Source organism: Nicotiana sylvestris, chromosome 3 (genome assembly GCF_000393655.2).
Source record: "Nicotiana sylvestris chromosome 3, ASM39365v2, whole genome shotgun sequence".
Classification (NCBI taxonomy): domain Eukaryota; kingdom Viridiplantae; phylum Streptophyta; class Magnoliopsida; order Solanales; family Solanaceae; genus Nicotiana; species Nicotiana sylvestris.
In genome coordinates, this window is record NC_091059.1 from 91,432,575 (window position 1) to 91,460,087 (window position 27,513).

At 35.1% G+C, this 27,513-nt stretch overlaps 2 protein-coding genes across 5 annotated transcripts; one reads left to right on the forward strand and one right to left on the reverse strand.

Annotated features, from left to right (window-relative positions):
• The first annotated feature begins 1,326 nt into the window (after nucleotides 1-1,326).
• LOC138887669 (uncharacterized) lies at nucleotides 1,327-1,885 on the forward strand. The gene is made up of 2 exons (XM_070169445.1): nucleotides 1,327-1,687; nucleotides 1,758-1,885. The coding sequence occupies exons 1-2, from the start codon at nucleotides 1,327-1,329 to the stop codon at nucleotides 1,883-1,885; spliced, it is 489 nt and encodes a 162-aa protein (XP_070025546.1).
• An 18,960-nt stretch (nucleotides 1,886-20,845) lies between these two features.
• Nucleotides 20,846-25,702, reverse strand: LOC104243716 (basic leucine zipper 23-like). Of its 4 annotated transcripts, XM_009798955.2 has the most exons (4): nucleotides 25,465-25,702; nucleotides 24,739-24,846; nucleotides 23,811-24,641; nucleotides 20,846-21,180 (listed from the first exon to the last, which is right to left on the reverse strand). In XM_009798955.2, exons 3-4 carry the CDS (start codon nucleotides 24,604-24,606, stop codon nucleotides 21,155-21,157), a joined length of 822 nt encoding a protein of 273 aa, XP_009797257.1. In that variant the 5' UTR covers nucleotides 24,607-24,641; nucleotides 24,739-24,846; nucleotides 25,465-25,702; the 3' UTR covers nucleotides 20,846-21,154. The 4 variants fall into 4 exon arrangements, with proteins under 4 accessions (XP_009797257.1, XP_009797256.1, XP_009797260.1 ...); XM_009798954.2 differs by lacking the exon at nucleotides 24,739-24,846 and having other exon boundaries at nucleotides 25,465-25,691; XM_009798958.2 differs by lacking the exon at nucleotides 24,739-24,846 and having other exon boundaries at nucleotides 25,460-25,549.
• Between the last annotated feature and the right edge of the window lie 1,811 nt (nucleotides 25,703-27,513).

Consider the following 27,513-nt stretch of genomic DNA (forward strand, 5'->3'; position numbering starts at 1 on the left):
GCAAATTTCACCCAAGTCTAAACAAAAGATGAACCATCTTAATTAAATAAAATTAAAAAATTAATTACAGTCCCAAACAACAAATAATCAAAATATTTTTTCTTTTTGAATTATAGTAAACATGTACATATCCATTTTCGTAATTTGATTTTGAAAGCAAATTTTTGACGAATGGCCGAATAGATTGTTGGATTTAAGCTTGGTTAGCTTAAAATAAAGAGTGAATGGGAAATGGAGGAAAAAAATATAATATTTGAATTTTCCTCCTTGACAAAGGGACATTGTCCAATATTGGAGTAGGAAAAGAGTTTTGATGGGTATATATACAATTCTTCTTCTTCTAGCTCTTAAAGAGTTAAGAAGAAGGCAAGCCTCACGCGATTGTCGTCACTCGCTCGGCTTCGGCTTCGACGCTTCAGCTTCGGCTTCGGATAAATGATCTGATTGATTAATTAATTTTTTGGACCAATTTTATTTGTTAATATTAAGACTAATGGTTGTTTAAGATTGGACCAAATAGCCATTTACGTAATGGCCATTTTTACGTGAACGGTCATAAGAGACATTATGAAAAGTTGCACCTCTTCGTTTTAACTCAACATGTTGGCTATAAATAGTAGATCATTCCCTCAGATTATCCTTATGAAAAATTTTGATTTCTCCTTCTTCCTTCTGCATTGTTTTTAACATAAAGAAAGCCATAAATGTGACTTGTTACTATTTTTTGAGTTCGTTGGTCACTGAGGTTTAAAGTACCGCTACACCAGTAAGGTTATCCGTTCTATCCTGGGAGACAATAATCCTAAACCTGGGGTACTAGGAGGAGATTAAGTTCCATAAGGAAACACTATGAATTCAGCGGGTTCAGATTCATTTATGTTCTTCTACATTTCTGGTTTTTTCATTGCTACTAGTTTTGAATATATTTTCGAATACAGAATACTAACAAGTTTAAGGAAATTAATTTTATTTTTCTGTATTCATCTTATATTCTGTTTTTGGGAGACTAAATTCTAGTGATTTCTACTCTCAGTTTGGAGACTAAAATCTTTGAATTTTCTACTCCATTTGTATTCGGTTTGAAGAAATAAAATCTTCACCGTGATATTTAATCTGTTTCTGTTATTTGGTTGGAAGATTTTAAATACTTCACTATTAATTAATTTTGTTTCTGTTTTGTAACTAACAAAAATGACAGAAAAAGGGAACCCCTATGGTTGGTTCTACGAGCAATGTTGCTTTTTCCAGTTGTTCTGTGACACCATCGGCTCCGGCAGAAAAGCTCGGAAATTTTTTTGGGATTGACTTCAAACGGTGGCAAAAAAGATGTTCTTCTATTTGACTACTTTGAGTCTACAGAAGTTCATCAAAGAGGACGTTCCAGTTCTCCCGGAATCAACTCTTGAGAACGAACATTTTATAGTCACTGAGGCATGGAAGCACTTAGATTTCTTATGCAAGAATTACATTCTTAGTAGACTGGAGAATGATCTTTACAATGTCTATAGTAATGTGAAAACTTCAAAAGAACTATGGGAGGCGTTGGAAAATAAGTATAAAACCGAGGATGCCGGTTTGAAGAAGTCTGTTGCAGCCAAAATTTTGGACTATAAGATGGTAGACAGCAAGTCTGTCATTATCCAAGTTCAAAAGCTGCAAGTTATCATTCATGAACTCCTTGCTGAAGGTATGATCCGAATTAATGCTTTTGTTGAAAGTATTAATTTTTTTACTAATTACAAATTTTTTTATTGAAGGTTTAGTCATCAATGAGGCATTTCAAGTTGCAGCAATGATTGAGAAGTTGCCTCCTTTATGGAAGGACTTTAAGAACTACTTAAAACACAAGCACAAGGAGATGAAATTCGAATATCTCATCGTTTGATTGAGGATCGAAGAGGACAATAAATCTACAGAAAAGAAGACACGTGGGAACTCAACAATTATGAGAGCAAATATTGTTGAGACTGCTCCAACTAATCCGAAAAAGAGGAAGAAGTCTTCTGGACCAAATAACTATCCCAGCAAGAAGAAATTTAAGGAAAACAGCCACAACTGTGGAAAGCTTGGACACAAAGCTGCAGAATATCGTACTCCAAAGAAAGAAAAAAAAAGGTTAAGCAAATATGGTTGAAACAAATGATGATATTGATGACTTGTGCGTTGTGTTGTCTGAATGCAACTTAGTGGGGAATCCTAAAGAGTGGTGGATTGATTCTAGAGCCACGCGCCATGTTTGTGTTGTTAGAGAAGCATTTGTTTCATATACTCCCGCTGGACCCGACGAGACCATTTTTACGGGAAATTCTACAACGACCAAAATTGAAGGTTATGGAAAGATATTTCTGAAGATGACCTCTGGAAAGGTGGTGACTCTGAATAACGTTTGTCATATTCCTGAAATAAGGAAGAACTTTGTTTCTATTTCACTTCTCGTCAAGAACGAGATGTACTTAGGAAAAGGTTACCTTACTGAGGGTCTTTTCAAGCTGAATGTAATGGTTGTTGACAATAATAAAATTTTAGCTTCTTCTTACTTATTTGAGTCAAATGATTTATGGCATATACGTTTGGGACATGCCAATTATAAAACCTTGCGAAAAATGATTAATTTGGAAGTATTGCCTAAATTAGAATGCGACAAATCAAAATGTCAAATATATGTGGAATCTAAGTATATTACACATCCTTATAAGTCAGTTGAAAAGAATTCAAATCCTTTAGACTTAATTCACACAGATATTTGCAACATGAAGTCAATACCATCTCGCAGTGGAAAGAAGTATTTCATAACTTTTATTGACGACAATACTCGATATTGCTACGTTTACTTATTTAGTAGTAAAGATAAAGCACTAGATGCATTCACACAATACAAAAATGAAGTTGAAATGCAACTTAACAAGAAAATTAGGGGTGGTGAATACAAATCTCCTTTTAAAGAAATATATTTAGAATATGGAATTATTCATTAAACAATGCCCCTTAAACGCCCCAATCCAATGGGATTGCGGTAAAAAAGAATCGTTCATTAAAGGAGATGATGAACGCTTTGTTAATAAGTTCTGTGTTGCCACAGAACATGTGGGAGAAGCCATTCTTACGACTAATCGGATACTAAATAGAGCACCCCATAATAAAACACAATCCATTTCATATGAAAAATGGAAAGGAAGGAAGCCAACTTGAATTATTTTAAAGTGTGGGGGTGTTTGGCAAAAGTGCAAGTTCTTAAATTCAAAAGGGTAAAGATAGGACCGAAAACCATTAATTGTGTTTTCATAGGATATGCGATCAATAGTAAAGAAAATCGATTTCTGGTTCATAAATGAGAAAATCCTGACATTTATAATAATACAGTTATAATATCAGATAATGCTGAATTCTTAGAAAAAATATATATCCATATAAAAAAGAATGTGATTCGATTGGTGAAGGATCTAAATGACCTCAGGAAGAAACAAAAGAAAGTACGTCTAATCAGGAGGATCCAAGACGTAGTAAACGTCAAAGAACATCTACTTCATTTGGACCAGATTTTGTGACTTTCTTATTGAAAAATGAGCCTCAAACATTTAAAGAAGCTATATCTTCTTCGAAATTATTATTTTGAAAAGAGGCAGCCAATAGTGAAATAAAATTCATATTAAACAACCATACATGGGAATTAGTTGATCTTCCTCCTGGAAATACCGTTGGGTTCTAAATGGATTTTTAAGAGGAAAATGAAAGATGATGGAACTATTGATAAATATAAGGCAAGACTTGTGGTCCAAGGGTATAGACAACGAGAAGGTCTTGACTATTTTGATACATACACTCCAGTTACAAGAATTATGTCCATACGAACGATAATAGCATTAGCTACGGTATATGGTCTTGAAATTCATCAAATGGATGTTAAGACAGTTTTCTTAAATGGAGATTTGGAGAAAAATCTATATGGAACAACCTGAAGGGTTTGTGGTTCCAGTAAAGAAAGGAAGGTATGTACACTTGTTAAGTCCTTTTACAGACTAAAACAAGCACCCAAACAATGGCATGCGAAATTTGACCAAATAATATTGTCAAATGATTTTAAGATAAATGAATTTGATAAATGTTTGTACATTAAAAATGTTCCAAATCACATAGTCAATGTTTGCTTATATATGGATGATATGTTGATAATGAGTAATGACATTACCAACATAAATGCGACTAAGCGTATGCTAACCAGCAAGTTTGATATGAAAGACTTAGGAGTTGCCGATTTAATTCTGGGTATTAAGATCATAAGATTCCTCAAGGTCTGGCATTGTCGCAATACCGTTACATTAAAATAGTACTTGAAAAATTCAAGCACTTAGATTTTAAAGTTGCAAAGACTTCAAATTGACGTGAATCTTGCACTTACAAAGAACAAAGGCCAAAGCACATCACAATTGAATTATGCTCGTGTGTTGAGATGTTTAATATATATCATAAATTGTACTCGATCAGATATAGCATGCGCTAAAAGTAAATTGAGTCGATACACGAGTAATCCAGGTCAATCTCATTGGATGGCAATGAAACGAGTTTTGAGATATTTAAAATCTCATGCGGTGATAGAGGGATATTGTGTTGCAAATTGGATCACTGGTTCAATTGATTCTAAATTCACAAGTGGATATATATTCACTATTGGTGGAGGAGCAGTATCTTGGAAGTCGTCCAAACAAACTTGCATTGCCCGCTCTACAATGGAGGTTGAGTTTATACACTTAGATAAAGCCAGTGAAGAAGCTGAATGGCTCCGAAATTTCTTGAAATATACTCCATTTTGGCCCAAACCGTTGGCCCCAATATGTATACATTGCAATAGTCAAGCAACAATTGGAAGAGTTGGCAGCATTATGTATAACGGTAAATCTCGTCATATATGACGAAGACATAAAATCGTTAGGCAATTACTCTCCAGAGGAATTATCACGATTGACTATGTTAAGGCAAGCGATAATGTGTCGGATCCACTTACGAAAGGCCTAACTAGAGAGGTAGTTGAGAAATCATCAAGGGGAATAGGACTATGGCCGAGGACAAGTCATTGTGGCGGTAACTCTACCAAGAAAGCTGGAAATCCCAATATCTTCAAGGAGATAAAAAAAGTCATTAATGACAGTTTAACATTGTTAACTAAAATATTTGGTCCATTCTCGTGATGTGACAGTGTTCAATACCAAGGATAAAGCATTAAGGCTTTTTAATGGTTTTTAAATTTGATACGGGGTATATCAAATAGTGTATCTACGGGATGACATGTTTAGGAATCACCTATGTAAGTGTGAAATGTTAGCCGCTTCAAGGAGAATTTTGTAAGTCAATTCTCTACGTACTTATGAAATCAGACGGTGTTCATGGCTGAAACGATCACAACCATGAAAACCAAAGACGGTTAAGGGTTGATGTGACTTATGGTTGTCTAGGTATACACCAAAGTTCGATGGTTCAAAGATATCAAATCTACCGATTGACCGAGTATATCCGACATAAGTTCACTACGGAAAGTTCAAAAGAAAACCTACTTATCCAAATACAATTAATCCTTGCTTGCGAATCACACAATTTTTCATGCATATTTTCGTGATATAGTCATTCCCCATTCATGTGGGGGATTATTGGGTTTAAGCTTGGTTAGCTTAAAATAAAGAGTGAACTTTTCTTCTAGCTCTTAAAAAGTTAAGAAGAAGGCAAGTCTCGCGTCGTCATCACCATCGCTCACTCTGCTCGGCTTCGGATTCGGCTTCGGATTTGGTCAAATGGTATGATTGATTGAATAATTTTTTGGACCAAATTTATTTGTTAATATTAAGATTAACGTAATATAATTTTAATCCAAATTAGCCGTTTTTATAAGGGTAAATTAATTTTCCTCCGCGTTTTGATTTTTTGTTTTATTTTGCGTAAATAGCCATTTATGTAATGGCCGTTTTTACGTGAACGGTCATAACAGACATTCTGAAGAGTTGCACCTCTTCGTTTAAACTCAACATGTTGGCTATAAATAGCAGACCATTCCCTCAGATTTTCCTTACGAAAAATTCTGATTTCTCCTTCTTCCTTCTACATTGTTTTAACATAAAGAAAGCAGTAAGTGTGATTTGTTATTGTTCTTTGAGTTCGTTGGTCACTGGGGTTTGAAGTACCACTACACCAGTAAGGTTATCCATTCTATCATGCGAGAAAATAATCCCAAACCTCGAGTACTAGGAGGGGATTAAGTTTATTAAGGAAACATTGTGAATTAGTGGGCTCAAATTCATTTATGTTCTTCTACATTTTTGATTTTTTTATTACTACTGGTTTTGAATATATTTTCGAACACAAAATACTAACAACAGACTCTTGAGTGATATATTAATATTGTAAAGAAGACAGATCAATCCAGGATTGAGGATTTGGCGTAAATGAATCTCTCATACATATATATCCAAAAGTTAGATCCACCTCGTGAATAGATGACATTACATTCGTCCCCTATTATGAGGCGTGGCCCTTCAGTCTCGTTACCAACAGGACTTGCGTATACAAAACAAAACCATGTCCTTTAAATCATATTGGGGTTACGTATTCTATTTGTATATGTTTGCTGCATGACTTTTATGCGTTAATATTCTTCTTCAGAACTTCACACGCAAGCCACCTGAAGAGGAAAGACGACCATGTCCATCAATCTCCCATTTGGATTTGGCCATATCCCCACAACTAGTTTATGATAGCCAATTTTTCATACTCTTTCCTCTAGCTCTGTGGTCTCAATGAAACACTATTGAACGTCTTTCCAGACTCACGTCAACTTATAGATACAACAACATAGGGTCTGGGAGGATAGTGTGTACGCACACCTTACTCCTACTTTATGAGGATAGAGAGGTTGTTTTCAATAAATCCTCGACTCAGGAAAATATAAGTACCGCATTAATGAAAACACTATATCACAACTAACAATTTGGCCAAAACCGACCGCGGCCAAGCGATCTTCAGTCGATCAAAAAACTGATCGAGAAACCGACCGAAGTCGGCCGGTTTTTCAAAATATTTTATTTTTTAATTATCTTTTACGAAACCGACCGATTTCGGTCGATTTTTTTGGCGCAAAAATATGAGAAACTATTTTAGAATCCCGCAAAATTTATTTTTTAAGAAACCGACCCAAATCGGTCGATTTTTCATATAATATAAATTAAAACTAACATTCAAAAAACCAACCGAAATTGGTTGGTTATTTCAGTCAGTCATTTAAAAGATCGGCCGACTTCAGTCGGTAATTTTATATTTTTAATAAAATCGACCAAAATCGGTCGGTTATTTTTGCACCAAAATAAAATTAAGGAGTACAAATAAATTAAAAGAAAGTCTTAAACCAAAATGTACTAATAGTCTAGTGGTAGAATAGTATTGTGCCACAATATAGACCCTAGTTCAAGTCCCAGACGGTATGGTTTTTAATTGCATAATTAAAAATACCGACCGACTTCGATCGATTTTTTCTGCAGATTTTTTTTTTGATCGTTTGTGAAAATTAATTTATCGACTGAGACCGTCTTCGGTTGCTATTTTTTACAGACAAACATATTTTCGACCTATTAAAGTCGGTCAAAAATTGATCGGTTCTTTTAGATTTCCGACCGATTTCGATCGGTATTTCTGGATGGTTTTAGGCAATTTGCTTATAGTGTATGTAAATGAAAACAATTTATTATATTTATATGTATATACATTAAAAAGAAACTTCGTTGATAAACATAGGCCTTGGTTAAAAGCAGTAGTTGAGATCACAAACACGTCTAGATGGGTACGTGTGTCATATCATAAAACTCGCCCAAAGTTTGATTGGGATAAATTATTCAACTAACGGGCTACAACCCAAACTCGCCTCAACTGCATGATCCAAACTTCATTCTTTTTTATGTTGCTTTTTGGAAGGAAAATATGAAAAGTTATGTATTTGTATTTAATTATTAGCTTAAGATCTTAAATTTACATAACTCTCAATTTTCAAATTTAATTCAACATGTTTTATTTTGGGTTGCATTTTCATCAACTGTGGAGCTACTTAAAAGAAGTTGATTTTGTGCCACCCTAACGCACATCCCTACACGTGAAGATTGAAAGACTCCAAGACTCTGGAAAAAGCGCTAGTCTTTGTCTTGGAATTTGATAACTAAAGGATGGCAAATCTTGAATTTCGATCTTTACACAATCGTTTAATTAATGTTGTGGGAACGATGAGCACTGACCCCGGTAGCTGTATTTATTGAATGCGCGCACTCGTCATGATGAACTAAACATGCGAGACATTTTCACATTAGATGTCCATAAAGTTTTGAATTCCAAGACTTCTATTCCAAGGTTCTTCGATATGGTACGCTCTGTAACATTCACATGTCAAAAGCTCCATTAATTGTTTGAATAACTTATAACAAGTCATAAATAGAGGCGGAACTATTGTGTAGCATAAGAATTTCATTGAACTCATTAACTTCAATTAAAATTTGTATTTATCTTTTTAAAAAAATTATTCTGCTAAACTAGCTCAAATGATTTCAATCTTTTCAGTTACTAACGTAAAACTTTGTTTGCATACCCAATAATCTAGTTTTACGTGGCTCACTATTACGATTCACGGTACTTTTTTCGAGATTCACAACGTACCACCCACATTGTTATTATTGCAACCGAAGTCCACAACTAGTTTCTTCTTATGTGCGCTCCGCGTCGTACCATCACTTTGCCATCTCCATACTCGTCTCATCAAACTCGGGCTCTAATACCAGTTATTGGACTAAACTAGCCCAAATATACTCTTAACATTGTATGATATTATCCGCTTTGGGCCAAGCCCGCATGATTTTTTTCAAAAGGCCTCACACCATTAATAGATCTTTGCACCTTATATGTAGGCTCCCAATCTTTTCAGCTACCAATGTAGGATTTTAGTCGTAGTGTCGTATATCTAACAATTATTAATAAATTATTAATTTCAATTTTAGTAACTTAAAATCATTAAATGTATACGCTTCAAATCTTGGCTTTATCTCTTGCCACGAACCCATATCAAACAAAAATCATTCTTATATCGAAAATAGCAAATTCAGGAAGGACAGTGAAAACTCTGCCTAGGGGCGTTCATAAAAACCCAAAAAATCAAACCAAACGAAAAATCGAACCAAATCGATCCAAAAAAATCCGATACTTTTTAGTTTGGTACCTGGAGTGTAAGTTCAGCACTGAGTCGAGAGAAGTGGGTGTGGATGTGAGGCTTGAATCACAGGTTATCTCAAGTAGAGGCAGCTTCAAGTACCTTGGGTCGGTGATCCCAGGGGGAGGGGAGATCGACGAGGATGTCACACACCGTATTTGGGGTAGGATGGATGAAGTGGAGGTTAGCATCTGGAGTCCTGTGTGACAAGAGAATGTCATTGATACTCAAAGGTAAGTTCTATAAAGCGGTGGTTAGAACAGTCATGATGTATGGGGCTGAGTGTTGGCCTGTTAAGAACTCACATATCCAGGAGATGAAAGTAGCAGAAATGACGATGCTGAGGTGGATGTGCGGGCACACTAGGATGGATAAGATTAAGAACGATGATATTGGAGAGAAGGTACACGTGGCTCCCATTGATAACAAGATGCGGGGAGCGACGCTCAGATGGTTCGGGCATGTTTAGAGGAGAAGCCCAGATGCTCTGGTAAGGAGGTGTGAGCGGCTTGTTGTGGAGGGCACGAGAAAAGATAGAGGGCGGCCTACGAAGTATTGGGGACAGGTGATCAGACAGGATATGGCGAGACTTTAGATTTCCGAGGATATGACACTAGGAAGATGTGGGGGTCAAGTATTAGGGTTATAGGTTAGGAAGTAGTCTAGTCTTGTCTTACTTTGTACCTTTGTGAGACTAGTCTGATAGAGTTTTTGTCTAAGATAGCTAGTGGCAATGTTGTGTCTTACTATTTCGATTTTCAGTGCAAGACCTATTTTACTAGCTATCTCTTTTGCTTTCCATCTTTCTTTTGGATTTCATGTTCCTATTTTTCTTATGATTTTCGTGGTGATACTAATATTGTCTCCTTTTGTCTTTTTGTTTTCTTGAGCCGAGGGTTTTTCGAAAACAGCCTCTCTACTCCTTCGGGGTAGGGGTAAGGTCTGCGTACACACTACCCTCCCGAGACCCCACTAGTAAGATTTTAGTGGGTTGTTGTTGTTGTTGTTGTTTGGTTTTGATTTTGAATTTTAAAAACCGATCGAATTTGGTTTGGTTTTGGTTTTAACCAAAAAATAACCGAACAAAAACGAACCAAACCGACTATAAAAATAGCTATTTAAATTTATTATTACACCTATATATATATATATATATATATATATATATATATATATATATATATATATATATATATATATATATGTGTGTGTGTGTGTGTGTGTGTGTGTGTGTGTGTATTCTTATATAAAGTTTCTAAAATTTTATGGTATATATTAGTCGTTTGTATTTTTAGTCTGGTTCTTTGCTATTATAATAATATAATTTTTTGCCTTTACATTTTAGTTTGATTGATAGTTTTCTTTTGCCAAGTACAAGAATTTATTTCATGTTAAAAATAATCAATTTTTAATTGACTGCTTAAATTACTCATCACTATTTGATTCAATTATCATCAGTATATCTTGGTAAATGATAGATTTCTCAAAAAGCAATTGGTTTGATAGTGTTACGTTGAAAATGTAATCGCCGGAATATGCGTTTGGTAGTGTATGTCTTACATTTAAGAAAAAATCTGATAAATAATCGAAAAGACCGGCAAAAAACTGAATCGATGAAAAACTGATTTAATTGGTTTGATTTGAATCCAATATTTGAAAATCTGTCTTACTTGATTTGGTTTCCTTTTAGAGAAAAATCGACTCAAATCGAACTATGAACACCCCTTAAGTCTCTGCCTAAAGAAAAATAAGTACATTTAGAAGTGCAATAGTATCACGTCGATCGTTTTTTGCGTTCCCGACAGACTAATTAAGGAAGCTTGGTCTTGGGAAGCAAACATACACGTAAATTACCTTAGGCCCAAAAAAAAAAAAAATCATATAACATGATAAATTAAGTTTGCTAAATATGATCTTTCTTGCTCATGAATTATACATTGTTTAATAAGCATGGCGATCTATGGGATCTTACTTATATCATTATGACCTAATACTAAAAAGTTGCAAATATTTACTAATCATGGCAGTCTTAAATATAATACCTATCATTATCTATCCTTATTCTTCCATTTTAAGCAAATACTATACATCAAAGATAAAGATATGTCTGTTTTGGTTCCTCTCCGAAAAGAACCAATTATCCCAACAAGAAAATGCAATCCATGTTAGATGGCATAAACCTCCAAAAGACTCAGGGATTGCGCAGGAGACTGGGTGATGGGTGATTCATGTCTTGCAGCTTCACCTCTTAACAGCTGAACTACTAGCACTCCAGCAAGGCTTGAGGACTGCCTGCAACAAACCATGTGCTCTTTGATGATTTGATAAGTTATCCGAGTGTGGTTTAAATTGATGATTTGTCAAACTTCATGGAAGAACCAGATAGGAATATGATACAATCAGGTTTCTTATGCTCTACGCAACATACCTTGTTGACTGTTTTAATTTTCGGGAAAAACAAACGAGGGAAGATATAGGATCAGTTTCTCAGATCGTCGCGCTTGTCAATTCTACAACTGTTAAAGTTATTGCATTGTACTTGCAACAGTACATCAACATAGCTACAATTTGCTAAACCGAAAATGCCCTTGTAACTACCCTCATGATCTCTCATATATATATAACATGTTACAAGGATTTGACATAATACTTGCAATTAAAAATCATATTCTCTCAAGTACTAGCTGCCACAACTTTCAAGGCAGAACAAGAATGCTACAATCTCAAGGACCAGATCCCGACACTGAAGATATTTTAAGTCCTTAAATTTGTTGAGTCTTTGTTATTTTGTTTTTCACTTGTTCAAGAAGTGTCTTTGTTGGACAGATTTCAAGTATTGTTTAGTTTGGTTTCATGACTAGAGTTAGTCAAAGTTTAGTGCCTTGTAATAGAATTATTGCAAAGGGCACAATATATAGAGTTATTGTAAGGGTGAGGGCTTAAGAGTTTAATTCCTAGATTGTAATAGGTTGTAATCTAAACTTTGCTCGGTTTAGTGGAGTTGAAATCCTATTAGGGTAGGTAATGTTTTTAATTCCATAAGCAAGAAGTTTTCCACGTAATTAAATATCATGTACCATTAACTTTCCGCTTATTTATTATAGGAACCGATCGATATACAATCTAGTTTCCTATAGAGAATCTGGTTTCCTATACTGTTTGGTTTTACTTTCTGTTGTTTTATTGTGGGAATAGATAGAGAACCTGGTTCCCTATATTATTTGGAGAACACCTAGTTTCTATCATTCAACCATTAGAGCCAGAAACTGATTCAACAGAAGTGATTAGAACATTACAAGACGGTAATGAAACTTATAATGATGTTATTCATGAATGCAGGTAGGGGTGTATAAAGGAAACCGACAAACCGCACCAACCCGATAATCCAAGTCAAACCGAGAAAAAAAATCTGACTATGGTTTGGTTTGATTTGGTTTGATGTTGGAAAAAGAAAATCCGACCATAATTGGTTTGGTTTGGTTTGGTTTGGTTTGGTTTTAACTAAAGAAAGTCAAACCGAAACCAAACCAACTCGATATTACTTATATAGAAATTTTAGATATATTTAATATATAAATATACTTATTGTAATGTTATTTATAAATATTTCTTAAAAAAATTCATAATTTTACCTTTTAAGATATTATTTCAAGGTTGGACTTAGAATTTTTGAATGCTCCAATAAGTTTTATAACCATTAATATTAGTAAATTAAATAATGCTAACAATCAATACTAATGCTAACAAAAGACGTTCAATTCAATATTACGAACGGGAATGTATTGAATATCTATTTTTTGTTTTGCAATAATTTAGATAAAAATGCATAACCTACTTTTATTTTGCTTTAGCTTTTAGTCATGTAATTAATACTCTCATATTAGTCTATTTATTTTAGCATGACTTAGTACTTTTAGATTATGTTTATTTTTATTATGGTTTTTTAATTAGCAATATTTATATTACATAATTTTATTGTCTTTATTGTTGAATATTTTAGGATAATGCCATGACACATCTTATATTTTGTATTATTTTCTTGGAAAATACTTTATATAGTTATATCTTACTAGGATTAAAGAAATATTTTGAGCATATGTTATATGTTTTGTTCTACGAAGATTTTATTGGAAAAAAAATCCGAAAAAACCCGAATAACCCGAAAATCCGAGAAAAACCGATATTGAAAAACCCGAGTTTTATTGATTTAGTTTGGTCTTTAGATTTAATAACCCGACACAATTAATTTGGTTTGGTAATTATAAAATCTGAATCAATCTGACTTATGTACACCCCTAAATGCAGGTTGTTCATGCTCCAATTACTGAAGGTCCCGCCAATCGAGCATAACTTTAGGCGAGAGAATGCAGTTGCACACATACTAGCTAGGGAAGCTCACGTCCAGACTGATTTAACAAGGCTTACATGCTTTGCTCGTCCACCGTTTTTTATTGTGTCTGAAATCAAAAAAGACAAGCGAGGAGTATCTGTTTTTGTTAAATACCTTCTATCTACAGTTTGTAATATGTTAGCTATTATGGGAAATGAATGTGTCCTACGTGACCCTATTATGGGAATGTAATATATTGGAACAACCTTAGTATTAATATAAAGTTTTCCTACTTCCTCAAAAAAAAAAAAAAAAAAAATAAATGATATGTCTGCTTAATTTCTCTGCTTTATGAGCGTTGCCTTACTGCTTTACTTACGTTCAAGGGAAGTTGTTATGAATGTGTTTACATCATTGTTTGAGGTTGTATACGGTCAAAATCGTGTGCCTCCGACTTATAGGTTCGAGGGTCCTTCCTAAGTCCGAGTCCAGGCGAGGTCGAGATCGAAGATAGAATGCAAGGACCGGAGATAGGAGTACGAGGAGCACCGAAGATGAATATGCTCGACCCCGAAATAGTACCGTTATGGATTTTTAACATAATGAGCTAGATTACTACCACGTCGGCAAGATCGTGGCGCATATCCCGGAATAGGATTGTACGATTCCGCACTAGGCGGTTAGACAGCTGTATCAAGAATATTCATTACTGTAAATAGAAATATTCCTTATTTAGGGTTCCCCTATTATATAAAGGGGACCTCAATCATTTGTAGCATCATCTAATCATTGAGTAAAGAATATACTCTCTACTTTTTCGCCTATTGTTCATCAGCGTTGTCATTTAGCTCTATTGTTCTTACTTTGCTTTTCTTATTTAATTGTTCCTATTGCTCTAAGCCCACCTCGAGGTCACTACTGTTGAGTAACATTGGTTTGATTCACTTCTATCTTTCATTTCTACTTCATATTTCTTGATTATTAATTGGTATTGAATTAAATCACATATCTTTAAAACCACTAATCAAATTTAATTTTTACTCGTATTTTTGAGGTAAACAGAGGTTTTATGTGAGAAAAGAAATAAAAGACGCAAAGAGAACCCCAAAGTGGATAAATAAATGCAATATATTTATTTTCTATATTGTATATAGAAAGAATTACAAGAAAATACACATGACTTCACACCATAATAAAAAATGGCCCATGTTTTTAAATTTTACCCGATCTAGCCCATATTGTACATATTTTGAAAGCACTAGCAAATTCAAAATTTGTGTTCTTATAACCATTGCTTCTAAAAGTTATGGAGTTAAATATGTGTTCTCACAACCATTGCTTTCAGTCTCTCTTCTTCTCACATTTTTTACATATGCTTCAAGGGGCCGTGTATTTTCTGTTTCTCCTCTTGTGTCACCTGCTTGCAATGTAAGAAAATTGAAGAGTAAAAGTCCACCATTGAAGACCATTCAAAGCTTTGCTTTCGAAAATAGTTTTTTTGAATTTGTTAGTTGTTTGGATTGAGTGTTGTTCCAATTGATTGAAAATATCAAAAGGAGTTCAAAATTTAAATTTGAAGTGATTTGGAGTATATTTGAGCAAGATTTGAGTTAAATTTCAGAAAAGACGCAAGGGAGAAGACGAAGTCAGTTTTTTGTATAATTATGTATAATCTTGTATATGAGTGTAGAAACACATCTTATATACTATTATACACTTTTATAGACCTTTATACAAGCGTTTGTTGACGAACTTCTTTCACGATTTTCAGTTACAATTCTTGTTCAAAACTAGTCCAAATCTCCATTAAATGACTTCAAATTTTATATACAACCTCCTTATACTATTTCTAACAAGTTTAAATAATATCCACTCCAAATTTCTCACAAAATTAACTTTGAAATTTAAACCCACATATTTAAGCTTGTTAAAAATCTAATTTGCACCACCTAAATGAATTTGGTTTGTTGAACTAATATTTGGATCACAGTTAGTGATTCGAAAATTAATTTAAAAGCTTGAGGAATCTTTTTTAAAAATTAAATAGTAATTTTGAGAACATATGGATGTTAAATCTTAGCCTATTATTTTTGGGTAAGTTGGTTATAAATTGAAATATGGGCTATAAAATTAAAAAGTAGGGAGCCGAGTTGTTCTAATGTGAAATTTCCCCTTGTATATATCGGGGGAAGTGCACGGTTAGCCACTATTTAAAGATGTCTTTACTTTTTATCCACGGTTTAGGATGTATTTACTTTTTAGCCAGTACTTAATAATCTTTTACTCGCCCGGACGAAAATACCCATGTGTTAGACATGTGTGCTATGTAAATATTAAGGACATGGTGTCCTTAACTTCATGAATGTTGTGTAAATATTAAGGACTACTTGTCCTTAACTTTTGAACTTGGAACTCGAAATTAAGGACCACATGTCCTTAATTTCTGTGCTTGTAACTCTAAGTTAATGACTACTTGTCCTTAATTTTTGAACTTATAACTCTAAGTTTAGGACCAAGTGTTTAACTTATGAGCTTGTTAATGTAAGTTCAAGACTGGCTGTCCTTAATTTATGAGCTTGTAAGTCTAAATTAAGGATTACTTGTCCTTAGCTTTTGACTTTGTAACTCTAAGTTTAGGAATACTTGTCCTTAACTTTTGAACTTATAACTCTAAGTTCGGGACTACATGTCCTTAACTTTTGAATTTGGAACTCGATGTTTAGGACTACCTATCCTTAATTTCTGTGCTTGTAACTCTAAGTTAAAGACTAAATACAAAATAATTACAAAGAATTTTTATTAAGTAGATACGTTAATTACAAAGAATTTTTATTTAGTTTTTCTTCAATGTGGTGAACTCTGGTCAGAGACTCTTCAAATGCATTTAGAGCTACTTTATAATGATCTAGGGAAATTACCCCTTTCCTCCGCAACTTGTAATTCACTTCTATACAACTGGCTAAACCATTGAACGTGTTCAGTAGATTCAGTATAACTGGATTCAAGATCTGATGCACATAATCGCTTGTAATCCTTTTTATAAAATGTATTTTGAAGGGATCTCTTCCACACCATTGAAATTCAGTACACACAGATATCCATAGAAGTTGAAGCAGCTGCAAATACAACGAACTTCGGTTGTTGCTCTGTTTTACTGAATCTAAAAATGACGTATTTCCGTTTGGGAAAGAAAGGGTAACACTGTCTTTTCATATTAATTTTAATAGACTAGTGACTACTTTTGCTCATCATTAAAAATGCTGGATAAAAAGTAAATACCACTTTAAAAAATGGCTACCCCACACAATTTTTACGTATATATCCTTCTTTTAGTGGAAGGTAAAAGAAAAGATTTTCTTTTTCTGCACAATAGATTATTTATTTAAAATTATTTATATAACTAACGTCACTTTTGATTCATTTTTAAAATAGCATATTTATTTACGTTTCTAGCATATTAAGAAGTTTAAACCTCTAATGGCTAAAAAAATTTAATAATTCACTTGCCCACAAATTAAGGAATCAATTTAATCCTTATAAAATATATGATACATTCTCTTTCATCATTATACTAACCATTCCCGTTATTCTCTCCAAAATTCACCCATATATCTTGCCTTCGATATTTCATCAAATTCACTGCAAATCCCTCCCCACACTTCTTCTAGACACCACCATCCTTCTTCCATGACCCTAGATTGTTTCACTAAGATCATTGCAATTAAGAAAATGAAGAAATAACGAAAACCATGAATGTCTTCCAGTAATGCGCTATTACATAGTGAATAAAAAGATAGAGATACATAGAACAACAACAACATACCCAGCGAGAAAGAAAAAGATTGAAAGAAGAAGTAGTTGAAGGTTGCGCACTAGCATCCTGTGAAGCTTTTGTTCAAGTGTTTTACTCCGGTGTATATCTTTTATGTATATTGATGTATTTTTTATGTATACTAATTCATAATCTTATGTATATTTACTGTTTATCAAGATGTAATTTTTATTGTATATCTTCTGTATTTTAATTGTGTACCATGACATATATACGGTCTGTAACAGACTGAACATTTGTACTCGATAATGCTGCACTGTGGGCCGGTCCCGAACCGGACCGGACCGGGCCTCACGGGCCTGGTGGGCCGGGCCTGGTGGTCTCTTTAAGCCCGTGGCGGGCTGGTGAAAAATGTTCTAAAAAATCTAAAAGAATTTTAACATTCGTCCAATCTTGAGTAGTAAGCATTTCATCATCATCCTCACCACCTACCCGAGAATTAAACGTTGCATTAATTGGGTTTCTATATTCATAGGCAACTACTAAACTTTCGTACATACAATTCCATCTAGTCGAGCAAGGTTTAGGAACCTTTCTTTCTCTAAGGCCATATTCATCACATTTTTTAAAATACTCTTTAAGTCTACTTCTACGGTTTGAATAAAAAAGCTAATTAAGAGCCATTCTAACCTTTTCAATTTCTATGTTTAAAATTCGCATACCATCACCGACAATTAAATGATAAATATGACAAATACATCTAACATGGAAAATATTAGTAAATGCAGGATTTAGTGTTGTTGTAAGCATGCCTATAGCACTAGTGTTACTAGAAGCATTATCCATAGAAATTGCCATTATTTTATCGCTAAAGCAAAAATATCTACAAATATCTGCAACAGTGTTAGCTATAAACTTACCTGTGTGACGCGAATTAATTATTCTATATGCAATTATGCGTTTTTGCATTATCCATTCCTCATCTATCCAATGACTTGTAACAGTTAGATAATCACAATCATTACCACTTCTACCAATATCAGTAGTAATAGAAATCCGATTAGGTATATGAGTAAATAAATACCGCAAATATTGTTCATATTCATGTTTGAATTTATAAATATCACTCTTAACTGTTGCGCGAGGCCAACCTTTATAAGTAGGATTAAAAACTCTTCTAATATAATGAACCCAATTAGGATTAGAAGCAAAAGTATAAGGTAAGCACATAACAGTAATCATCTTTGCTAATTCTTCACGATCTCTATTTGGATCGTAATATAAAATACCTCCGGTGACAGTGTTAATTCCTGGTTGAACTAGATTTGAACCTGTACTAGGGTTAACCGCAGAATCTACACTTGTCCCCTCTAGCTGCGCTTTCATTTGAAAAAATCTAGCCTTATCTCTAGGGTGTGTTTTTATGTGCCTAGTCAAACTACCCGTGCCGCTACGGTCTCCAGTATATTTATGCGACATTAATTTCCCACAAGTTTTACACTTAGCCTTATTTTGTTCTCTTACTTGAGTAAAAAAATTCCAAACTAATGATGTTTCTAGGCGTTTAGCAGGTTCTCTATTAAAAGTAGGAGTTTCTACAGGTGGGTCGACCGGTGCATCAGTTGGGTTATTAAGAGGACTAGTAGGTGTATCATCTAAATCCGGTGCTTGGGTTTCATCATCATCCTCATTTTCCTCAATATTTTCTAAGATGGTTTCATTAGGATAAAGAGCATTCATAATTTCATCATCTAATCTTTCACCTGGTGCAACATTATGGTAAAATTCACTATCGGTAAATTGAAAACAAAGGTGATCACTATCAAGAATTAAAGAAGGAGGAGGACGTCTAGGTTGACGACTACTTTCAACTTGCTTATCTTTTCTAGGTCGGGGAGTCGGGGGAAGGGTAGTTGGTTGGCCACTACTTTCACCGGTTTTATCTTTTCCTTTACCAAACATTTTTTTCAAAGAAAATGCCATATTAATTATAATTATGCAATTTAAACCACACAAAAATATATTCTTAAAACGTAAGAGTTGAAACGAGTTTACCGGATTGCCGAACAACTTTTTGAAAATTGAAAATCGTTGAACACTTGATAACTTCAATTCAACAACTTCACAATTTTTCACGAAATTTCAACAATAGATTAAGAAATTGTAGTAGAGAGATTGAGAGATATTGATGAATTGGTGAATAAAAATGAAAGAATGAGGGGGTATTTATAATTGAGAAATGGGGAAAAGTGTAATTATATAAAGTTTGGGGGCCAAATGGCCATTTTCTAAACTACCAAACGGTCAAAAAAAGCCCCAAACGGCTACTTTTTAAATATGGCCGTTGGGCTGTTTTTTTTTTTTAAAAAAAATTTAAATTATAGCCGTTAGGCCCGCTGGGCCCGGACCAGGCCCGCCAGCCGGTCCCGGGCTCGTGGGCTTAACAAACAAGACCAGCCCGCCACGGGCTTAAAGAGATCACCAGGACCGGCCCACCAGGCCCGTTAAGACCGCGGGCCCGGTCCGGTCCGGTTCGGGACCGGCCCACAGTGCAGCATTATTCTAGAACTCTCTTTTACGACTTGCTTTACCAAAAGAACTAATACGAATATACGATTGCTTTTCCAGCTAAAGTGAGACGAGTGGGATTTTAGTAGGCGTTTGGACATAAGAATTGTAAAATTTTAAAAAATGGTAAAAATGGTATTTGAAATTAGCGTTGTATTCGGACATAAATTTCAATTTGGGTTGTTTTTGAAGTTGTCTGAGTGATTTGAGTGAAAATTTTTAAAAATAGTTTTTAAAAATTTTTCAAATTTTTGAAAATTTTCAAAATGTAAAAATTAAAAATTTTATGAACAAACACTGTGTTGAAAAAAAAGTGATTATTTTGGAAAAAAGAAAAAAAAATTATGTCCAAACGGGCTAACGTTTAGGTTGTAAAGCGAAAAATGATAGCCAACTCTCCTACTGTTATAAAAGCTCCCTGCCTTCCACAGCTGAGACGAAAGATTCAAAACTCATCTTTAATTTTTTGACATACCTCCAGTCTCCATTTATGAAAAACAAAACATGAAAGATAATGACATAAGAATACACACAAGGCTAGTCCAAATTTCTCCATTCAGGACCAGAATTGGTTCCCTCAATTATTATGCACTTATTGGTAAGGAGAATTTTCCACTTTCTACAGCACAATACATTGAACTCAATCATTTTCTCAGAAAATAAAAAGAGGATAACGGATCCAGAATGCATCTCACATGACAATTATCTACTTTCTACAGCTCAACTACTGAGCACACCAATTTGTGACAAACTAAAGAGAGGATATGAAAAACCTTGGAACCATGCAAATGCACTTTGAGAAAAAGCAATGGAAGCATGGTAACCAACCATGGACGGCAGAACCACAATCAGCAGACCAAACCACCATTAATTCAGTGGTTGAAATTCACAGATCCATCCATGAGGGTTTGTCGATTCACCAAACAAAGGTTAGCCAGAATACACGCCAAAATAATAGAACAATACTAGACTGAGAAACAAAGCGTAAAGATCTTTACAGAAGACCAATATATTGTCTCCTCCTTACGGGTTCCTCTAGCTACATGCATTCAATTGTCCTGCTTTACCCCACACTCAAGATAGATGACTGAAATTTACACACCTACTAGACTGCCCGCTGAGGAGCCAGAAAAAGAAAATCTTTATAAAGTTGAACATGATGAAGATAAGATGCTGGAAAGAAACCCCAAAAAGGGGAGAAGTAACATAACACAATGTACTTATTCGCAAAAAACGAAGATGCCTCCGTCTAAGCAGTTCATCAACTTGCTATTGCAGCTCGAGTCCCTGCTAATATTAAAAAGAGAACAGAGCAAAGATCAGTACAACAAAAAGTGAGATAGGAAAATCGGAAAATCACATCTGAAAATAGTTGACTTGCTAAGTCGATCGCTTTTATCATTCAGCTCATTGGGGATGTAAACCCAAATGTTAAATTCTGGTGCTTTGCCATGCAGTTTTCCTTTGATATTAAAATGCCAATAACCAAGGTGTTGGCATATAAGCCCCCAGAACGGTAAGCAACAACATGCAAGGATCAAATATGAAAAGAACATCCACCCCCCAAGCGCACTTTTCTTCCTTTTCTAGAAGAAAAGAGTGTTGACGGCAATAATATAAGCCAACTGACGCAAAAGAACTCACTGTCGAAGGCTGTCGATGTCTCAATTTGACAAATTTAAGAGTAAGATCAAATATGAGAAATTTTCTCTTTGAATATGGAACTTCATAAGTTTATGCTACATAAAGATATAAAAGATTAGAACTTTTGCAATCTAAACCATTCATATTATTTTATCGAAATAGAGTTAAAGTTAAGTTACTTTCAAGTCGTGAAAAGGTAGAATCTTTCTGGGACTTGAGGGAACCAGACGAAAATGTAACTCTTCACAATTGAACTATTTAGGCTGAATATATGGATGGCCCATCAAACTTGCCTGATTTCTTCATTTAGACACCTGCGCTAATGCTTTTACCTATTGAACAACAGTTGTCAGTTGAAAATGTACTTATCAGACACACGATGTTGACATGACACCGAGTGTGTTCCACACATCGTTTAAGAGTGTGATATGCCTATATAATGCTAATTACGTGGGTCCCAAGGACAGGTGAGGAATTTTTTAAATTTTTCTCTTTTTCGTTCATCTCTCTCAGCTACTAGCCTACTACTACCACCGTGCCAACATTAGTTTTCCGATCAATGTCGGCCCGTCGATTTCTAGCTTAGTCTCTAATGGGTTCACTCCATACAATGATTTAGCAAAGAAATTCAACGCAATTTGATAATTACCGGAGCATTTTTTTTCCTCAGTTTAAAATGGATTGGTTCAGATGGATCAAGATAGGAAAGAACACGGTAACTGCCTGAGTTCAGTTGACAGCATGAACGTTCCGATGAAAAGGTCCTTTTTCGACCTTGGAAACAGTGTCATCACGCAAAACGACAACATTTGGGTTGTCGTAAATGAAGGGCACCGGTGGCTGCTGGCTTTTCAAACAAACAAATCACTAATGGGACGAGCGAAGTAATGTGATGAGGATATTGATGAATACTGTTGCTGAAGAGAATGGAGAGGAAGAGACAAAGATAAAGAAATGGTTTTTATTTTTATTTTTTTTATAAGGAAGAGGGACCCTGGACCGGGGGATAACGATAAAAAAATGGTATTTCTGGAGGCAAAGATTATTTAGCACCAAGACTAATAGAAAGACAAGAATCTTTAGTACCAATCAGGATGGAGCTTGCTCAAATAGGATTTGTCGCCGGAAATATGAAGGTCTGCCAGGATTCTTTTCCAATCAACTTCTCTTTTCTTAATCTTGCCCTTTTTTCCTTTGATGACGTGTATTTTTATGATTGGCTTCATTTTCCACGTCACAGCAAGTGGAATTCATGCACTGAAATTAGTTTAGAGTTGTGAGATATGTGTTCGATTGACACAATTTGAACACGGGATAGGTGTGTTCAATAGGTACAGCCTTAGTTCAGGTGTCTAAATGAACAAATTGGGCAAGTTTGAGGGGCAGTTTATGTGTGTTCAGCCAACTATTTAACTGCTGGAAAACTTTAAAGCCCCCGAGGATTGCACTGCATCCTTATACAAAAACTTAAATCACTGCCCAACAATGATATAATACGACCACTTTATGATTTATTAGTACTTATTCAAGATCTGTAATTATTTAATAATATTTGTCAAATAACTATGAAAGATCAGTGTAATATATTCAGCAAACATCAGAAATGAAAAATTAATTAGAACTTCGTGTCTTTGGATACAGGACCATAAGCATTATGCACACATATACACTCATTTTTTTAACAAGTACTGCTATATTTTTTTAGGTATTTACATGCTATACTGTTAAATTTTAGGTAGTTAAGCAGGGTCGGCAGATATAGGATTCTCTTCTATTTATTATAAGGGGACTCCACCCTTTGACTTGATTGAATAGACTCTTCTTCTATAGCTTTCAAGTGCTGAACCCGATCCAACTCGAACCATGTACTTTTTCAGATTTGAGAGGTTACGGAAGTTTGTTCCAAGTAAACACTTGTCTTAACATTTCAAGAATCTTTCTTAAGCATAATCAAGCATGCCAAAGACTACTCATTATATTTAATTTGTGTCCTGCTAAATATTGTCATTAGTGGAATTTCCTATAAAACAATAAACCATGATATGCATTTTAAAACTTCAGTGCACGCCTCTAAACGCAAGGTCTAAGGAAGCCACCCTGGTTATATAAATGATGTAACTGAACATGATAAAGACATGCATGTGAAAAAGTATATAATCAGGATTCATGTAAACCAAAAGGATGACGCTTCAATCTTCATTTATTTCAGGTTTCAGAGTAGTTAAGTCCATACCAAAAAGTGAAATTAAAATTAAAATTGAAGTCAAGTTCACCTTTTCTTTTACTCCCACCAGAAGGGTTTCCAGTAGGAGCCCCATTACCCAATGCACAGCCAGAACCCTCCTTCAGTTCAGAGGTCTGATTACCCAAACATTGGAGAGTCTCAAATTCACAGTTATCGAAGCCTTGTCCATCTAATGCTGTGTCATCCAAGCTTTTACCTTCTGATCCAGGGTGGAGGCAGTAAACCCGATCATCACATTGCAAGTTGCAAGGGTTCATCACATATGCTCCAGGGAGATTAGGATTAACAAGGTTCTGATAAACATCCCCACTCTTCATAGGCTTCTGGTATGGAAAAGATCCAATTTCACCTTCAATCCTTCCACGGATATCCACAAGCAAGCACTTGAGCCTTGCAATCTCAGATTCCAACACAGCCTGACCCTGCAGCCTTTTCATGAGTTGCTGATTTATAGCCCTTAATCTGACAACTTCATCTTCTAATGAGGCAGCTCGAGCCTTCTTCTTCTCACGGTACTTACGAACCGCTTCTCTATTACCCAAAGGCCGTTTCTTTCTTTTTCCCTCTGCGGATTCAGCAGTATCATCACTGGCTGTCTTATCCTCACTCAGGGGAGGGACAATTTTGGTATGAACATGATAACATGTATGTGTGTGGGTGTTATCAGGGCCAGGTGGATTGCAGGTGTGCGTATGAGTGCAAGCATGTGTATCCTTGAGAATTTCATTGAAGAAACTGTCCATTGAACCACTGTCTGGAAATTCACCAAAATTTGAACTTGACAACATTTCTTGATTAGAAAATTCCAGCTCACCGTCATCCATCACAGAAATCCCAAAAGAATTAAATAAGCCACAATCTGCAGGATAAACCCAAGGAATTAGGACTACTGAGGCACAGGTTTAGCAACCCTTACTCTTTCTACTCACTTTTTTATTTTAAATAAAATAGTCCACCTAGAGCTTCATGGTTCGGAACTAAGAGACCCCTATCCAGATCATATTGCACCTCCAAACTCAGAAGTCTCAACAACTAGTCGTGATGTCAGGAGGAGGGACAAACCCCTGAAAGCAAAAGTTGAAATTCTAACTACAAGTTTAACTTGGTTGCACACAAAATACCTTTAACACACACACAACTAACCCACTCCTACGCTCAACCCAATGATGCAAAACTCAAATTTGCAAATGAATCAAAATCCTAGAAAGGAAAAGCAAGAGAACACAGCAAGGAGTTCAAAATTTGAGTACAATAAGTAATATAACTATGCTTTGCCAGGAAAATTGAAGTATTGTAAAGCTGAAATTCCAACAAAGATTTTAACTTTCTATACGAAATAACTTATCAGACCCGCCCAACTATCCCACCTTCTAAAACAATAAACAAAATCTATATTTAATGTGTCACATGATTTCAAAGCAGAAAAATTGAATCTTGAATACTACTCATTAAAGTTGAAAGTCTAACAAAAAATTTAACTTCCCATACGAAATAGCTTAAAAGAGACAACCCACTCTCCCATTCACCGCAAGAGTCAAAACCCAGAATTTGCCACATAAATTTAACGCAGAAAAAAAACGACTTTTATTCACGATCTTAACAACAACTATTATGCCTCAATCTCAAGTTAATTCATGAGCTTAAACTTTCAGAAGACAACGACAAAGAAAAAAGAACCTTACGAGGTTAACAATGATGCAGCGACTGGAGTCTGAGTTGATGAAGAGAGGGATTAAAAAGAAGAGCGAAAACTAAAGAATATGCGAGTTGTGTAGGAAAAGGGGAACCCTAGAAAAGGTGATTCTAGAGATATATGGGCAAATCTTTTAATGGCGGAAAAAGAATGGTCGAAGGAGAGAGGGGCCAATACTAGTCCAACAAATGCAGCAGGGTCCTCCTCTTCCACTCTATGGAAAAGTCAGATACTCAATTGTTATTTATACCTACTTGAGGGGCCTCTTGTAATTCTTTAATCATGGAATTTCCTTGAACAAAACTACAACTTGCGGTGCTGCACCAGCCCACTCTGTATTAGTCATGCCACTATATAATGCTAAATATTCTCTGTTCTCCTGGGCATTTATGAGATTATTTGACTTAATGATCTGTTTAAGAAAAATATATCTTTTTATATTTTAAAAATAATTCAACTTTAACTTTTTATTTTACTTTTAGGGTATGTTTGGTACGAAGAAAAATATTTTCCTGGGTAATATTTTTATGAAAGATGAGTGGTTTTATCACTTATTTTCTCTTGTTTGGTTTGTGAGTGGGAAACTTTTTCTGGAAAATATTTTCTACTGTTTGGTTAGAGAGTTGTCACGATCCGGAATTTCCACCATTGGGAACGTGATGGCGCCTAACATCACACTCGTTAGGCAAGCCAACGTTAGAGTATTACTAACCAATTTCCTTTACGATTCAGTGAATGAAAGTAAACAAGTTAAAACAAGTGATCATAATTGGGGAAGTAAGTAAACATCTTCTTTGTTTATAAAGTATTGCCAAAGCTATTACTATTACTACCCAGAATCAGGTGTCACAATCCACGAACGTACTATGATTTTTCTACAAACATCAGTCTGAAAGAAATTACAACTATTTTGAAAATAAAGAAAACAATAATGTAGAGATGTAGAAGGGGACGCCAGGGCCTGCGGACGCCAGCAGGACTACCTTGGGTGTCCTAGTTGGAAATATCTGCAACCGACCTCTGATCAGCCACTACCTGCTCCAAAATCTGCACAGAAAGGGCAGAGTGCAGTATCAGTATAATCGACCCTATGTACTGGTAAGTGCTGAGCCTAACCTCGACGAGGTAGTGACGAGGCTACGGCGGGGCAATTACAATATAATCTGCATACAGTGTATAATAAAAGCAGAAAGAAGAACAGAACAAAATAAAACTGTAACTTGCAAGGAATGAATACAGAACTCAATTATCTCATCAGAACCCAGCTATAACCAATCCTTAAGTGAAATGCAAAACTACATAATAACTTCACAGTAGAAGAAAGATACATAAACACATAAACTTATGTGGTGTGCATCCCCATCCCACCATATAATCAATATCAATATAAATATTCACCCTTATTACTCCATATCAATCCACCCTTATTCCTCCAGTTGCGGTGTGCAACTCAATCCCACCGTACAATAGTAATTCACCCTTATTCCTCCTCAATATACCACCATTATTCCTCGTGTTGCGGCGTGCAACCCGATCCCACCATATAATAGCATTTCACCCTTATTCCTCCTCAATATATCACCCTTATTCCTCTTATTACGGAGTGCAAACCTGATCCCACTATATCAGTACCAATCATACAATAAGAATAGGAATTTCACAATTTAGCTCAAAACTCTCCATAATACTTAAACCTCAAACCAAAGCAAACGAAAAGTTGTACAATTATGAAACTTCACTCAGATAATACTACTCAGCAAAACCAATCCAAAATATACCATAAAAACCGATAAACCAACTTGAGCCAATAATATGAGACAATGGAACTACGGAATAGCTAATACCTTCAACAATGAAAATCAATGTCTGACAAGTAGCAATTAGGCATGGAAATACCAGTGAAGCATGTAGCAGTTAAGGCAGGAAGCAATATATTATGAACGGGAAGAAAACAAGCAAAACAGATAAATTGACGGCGCATAGGTACTCGTCACCTCACCTAGATTTTCATATAGCAACTAAGTCAAGGGTTCCTAGT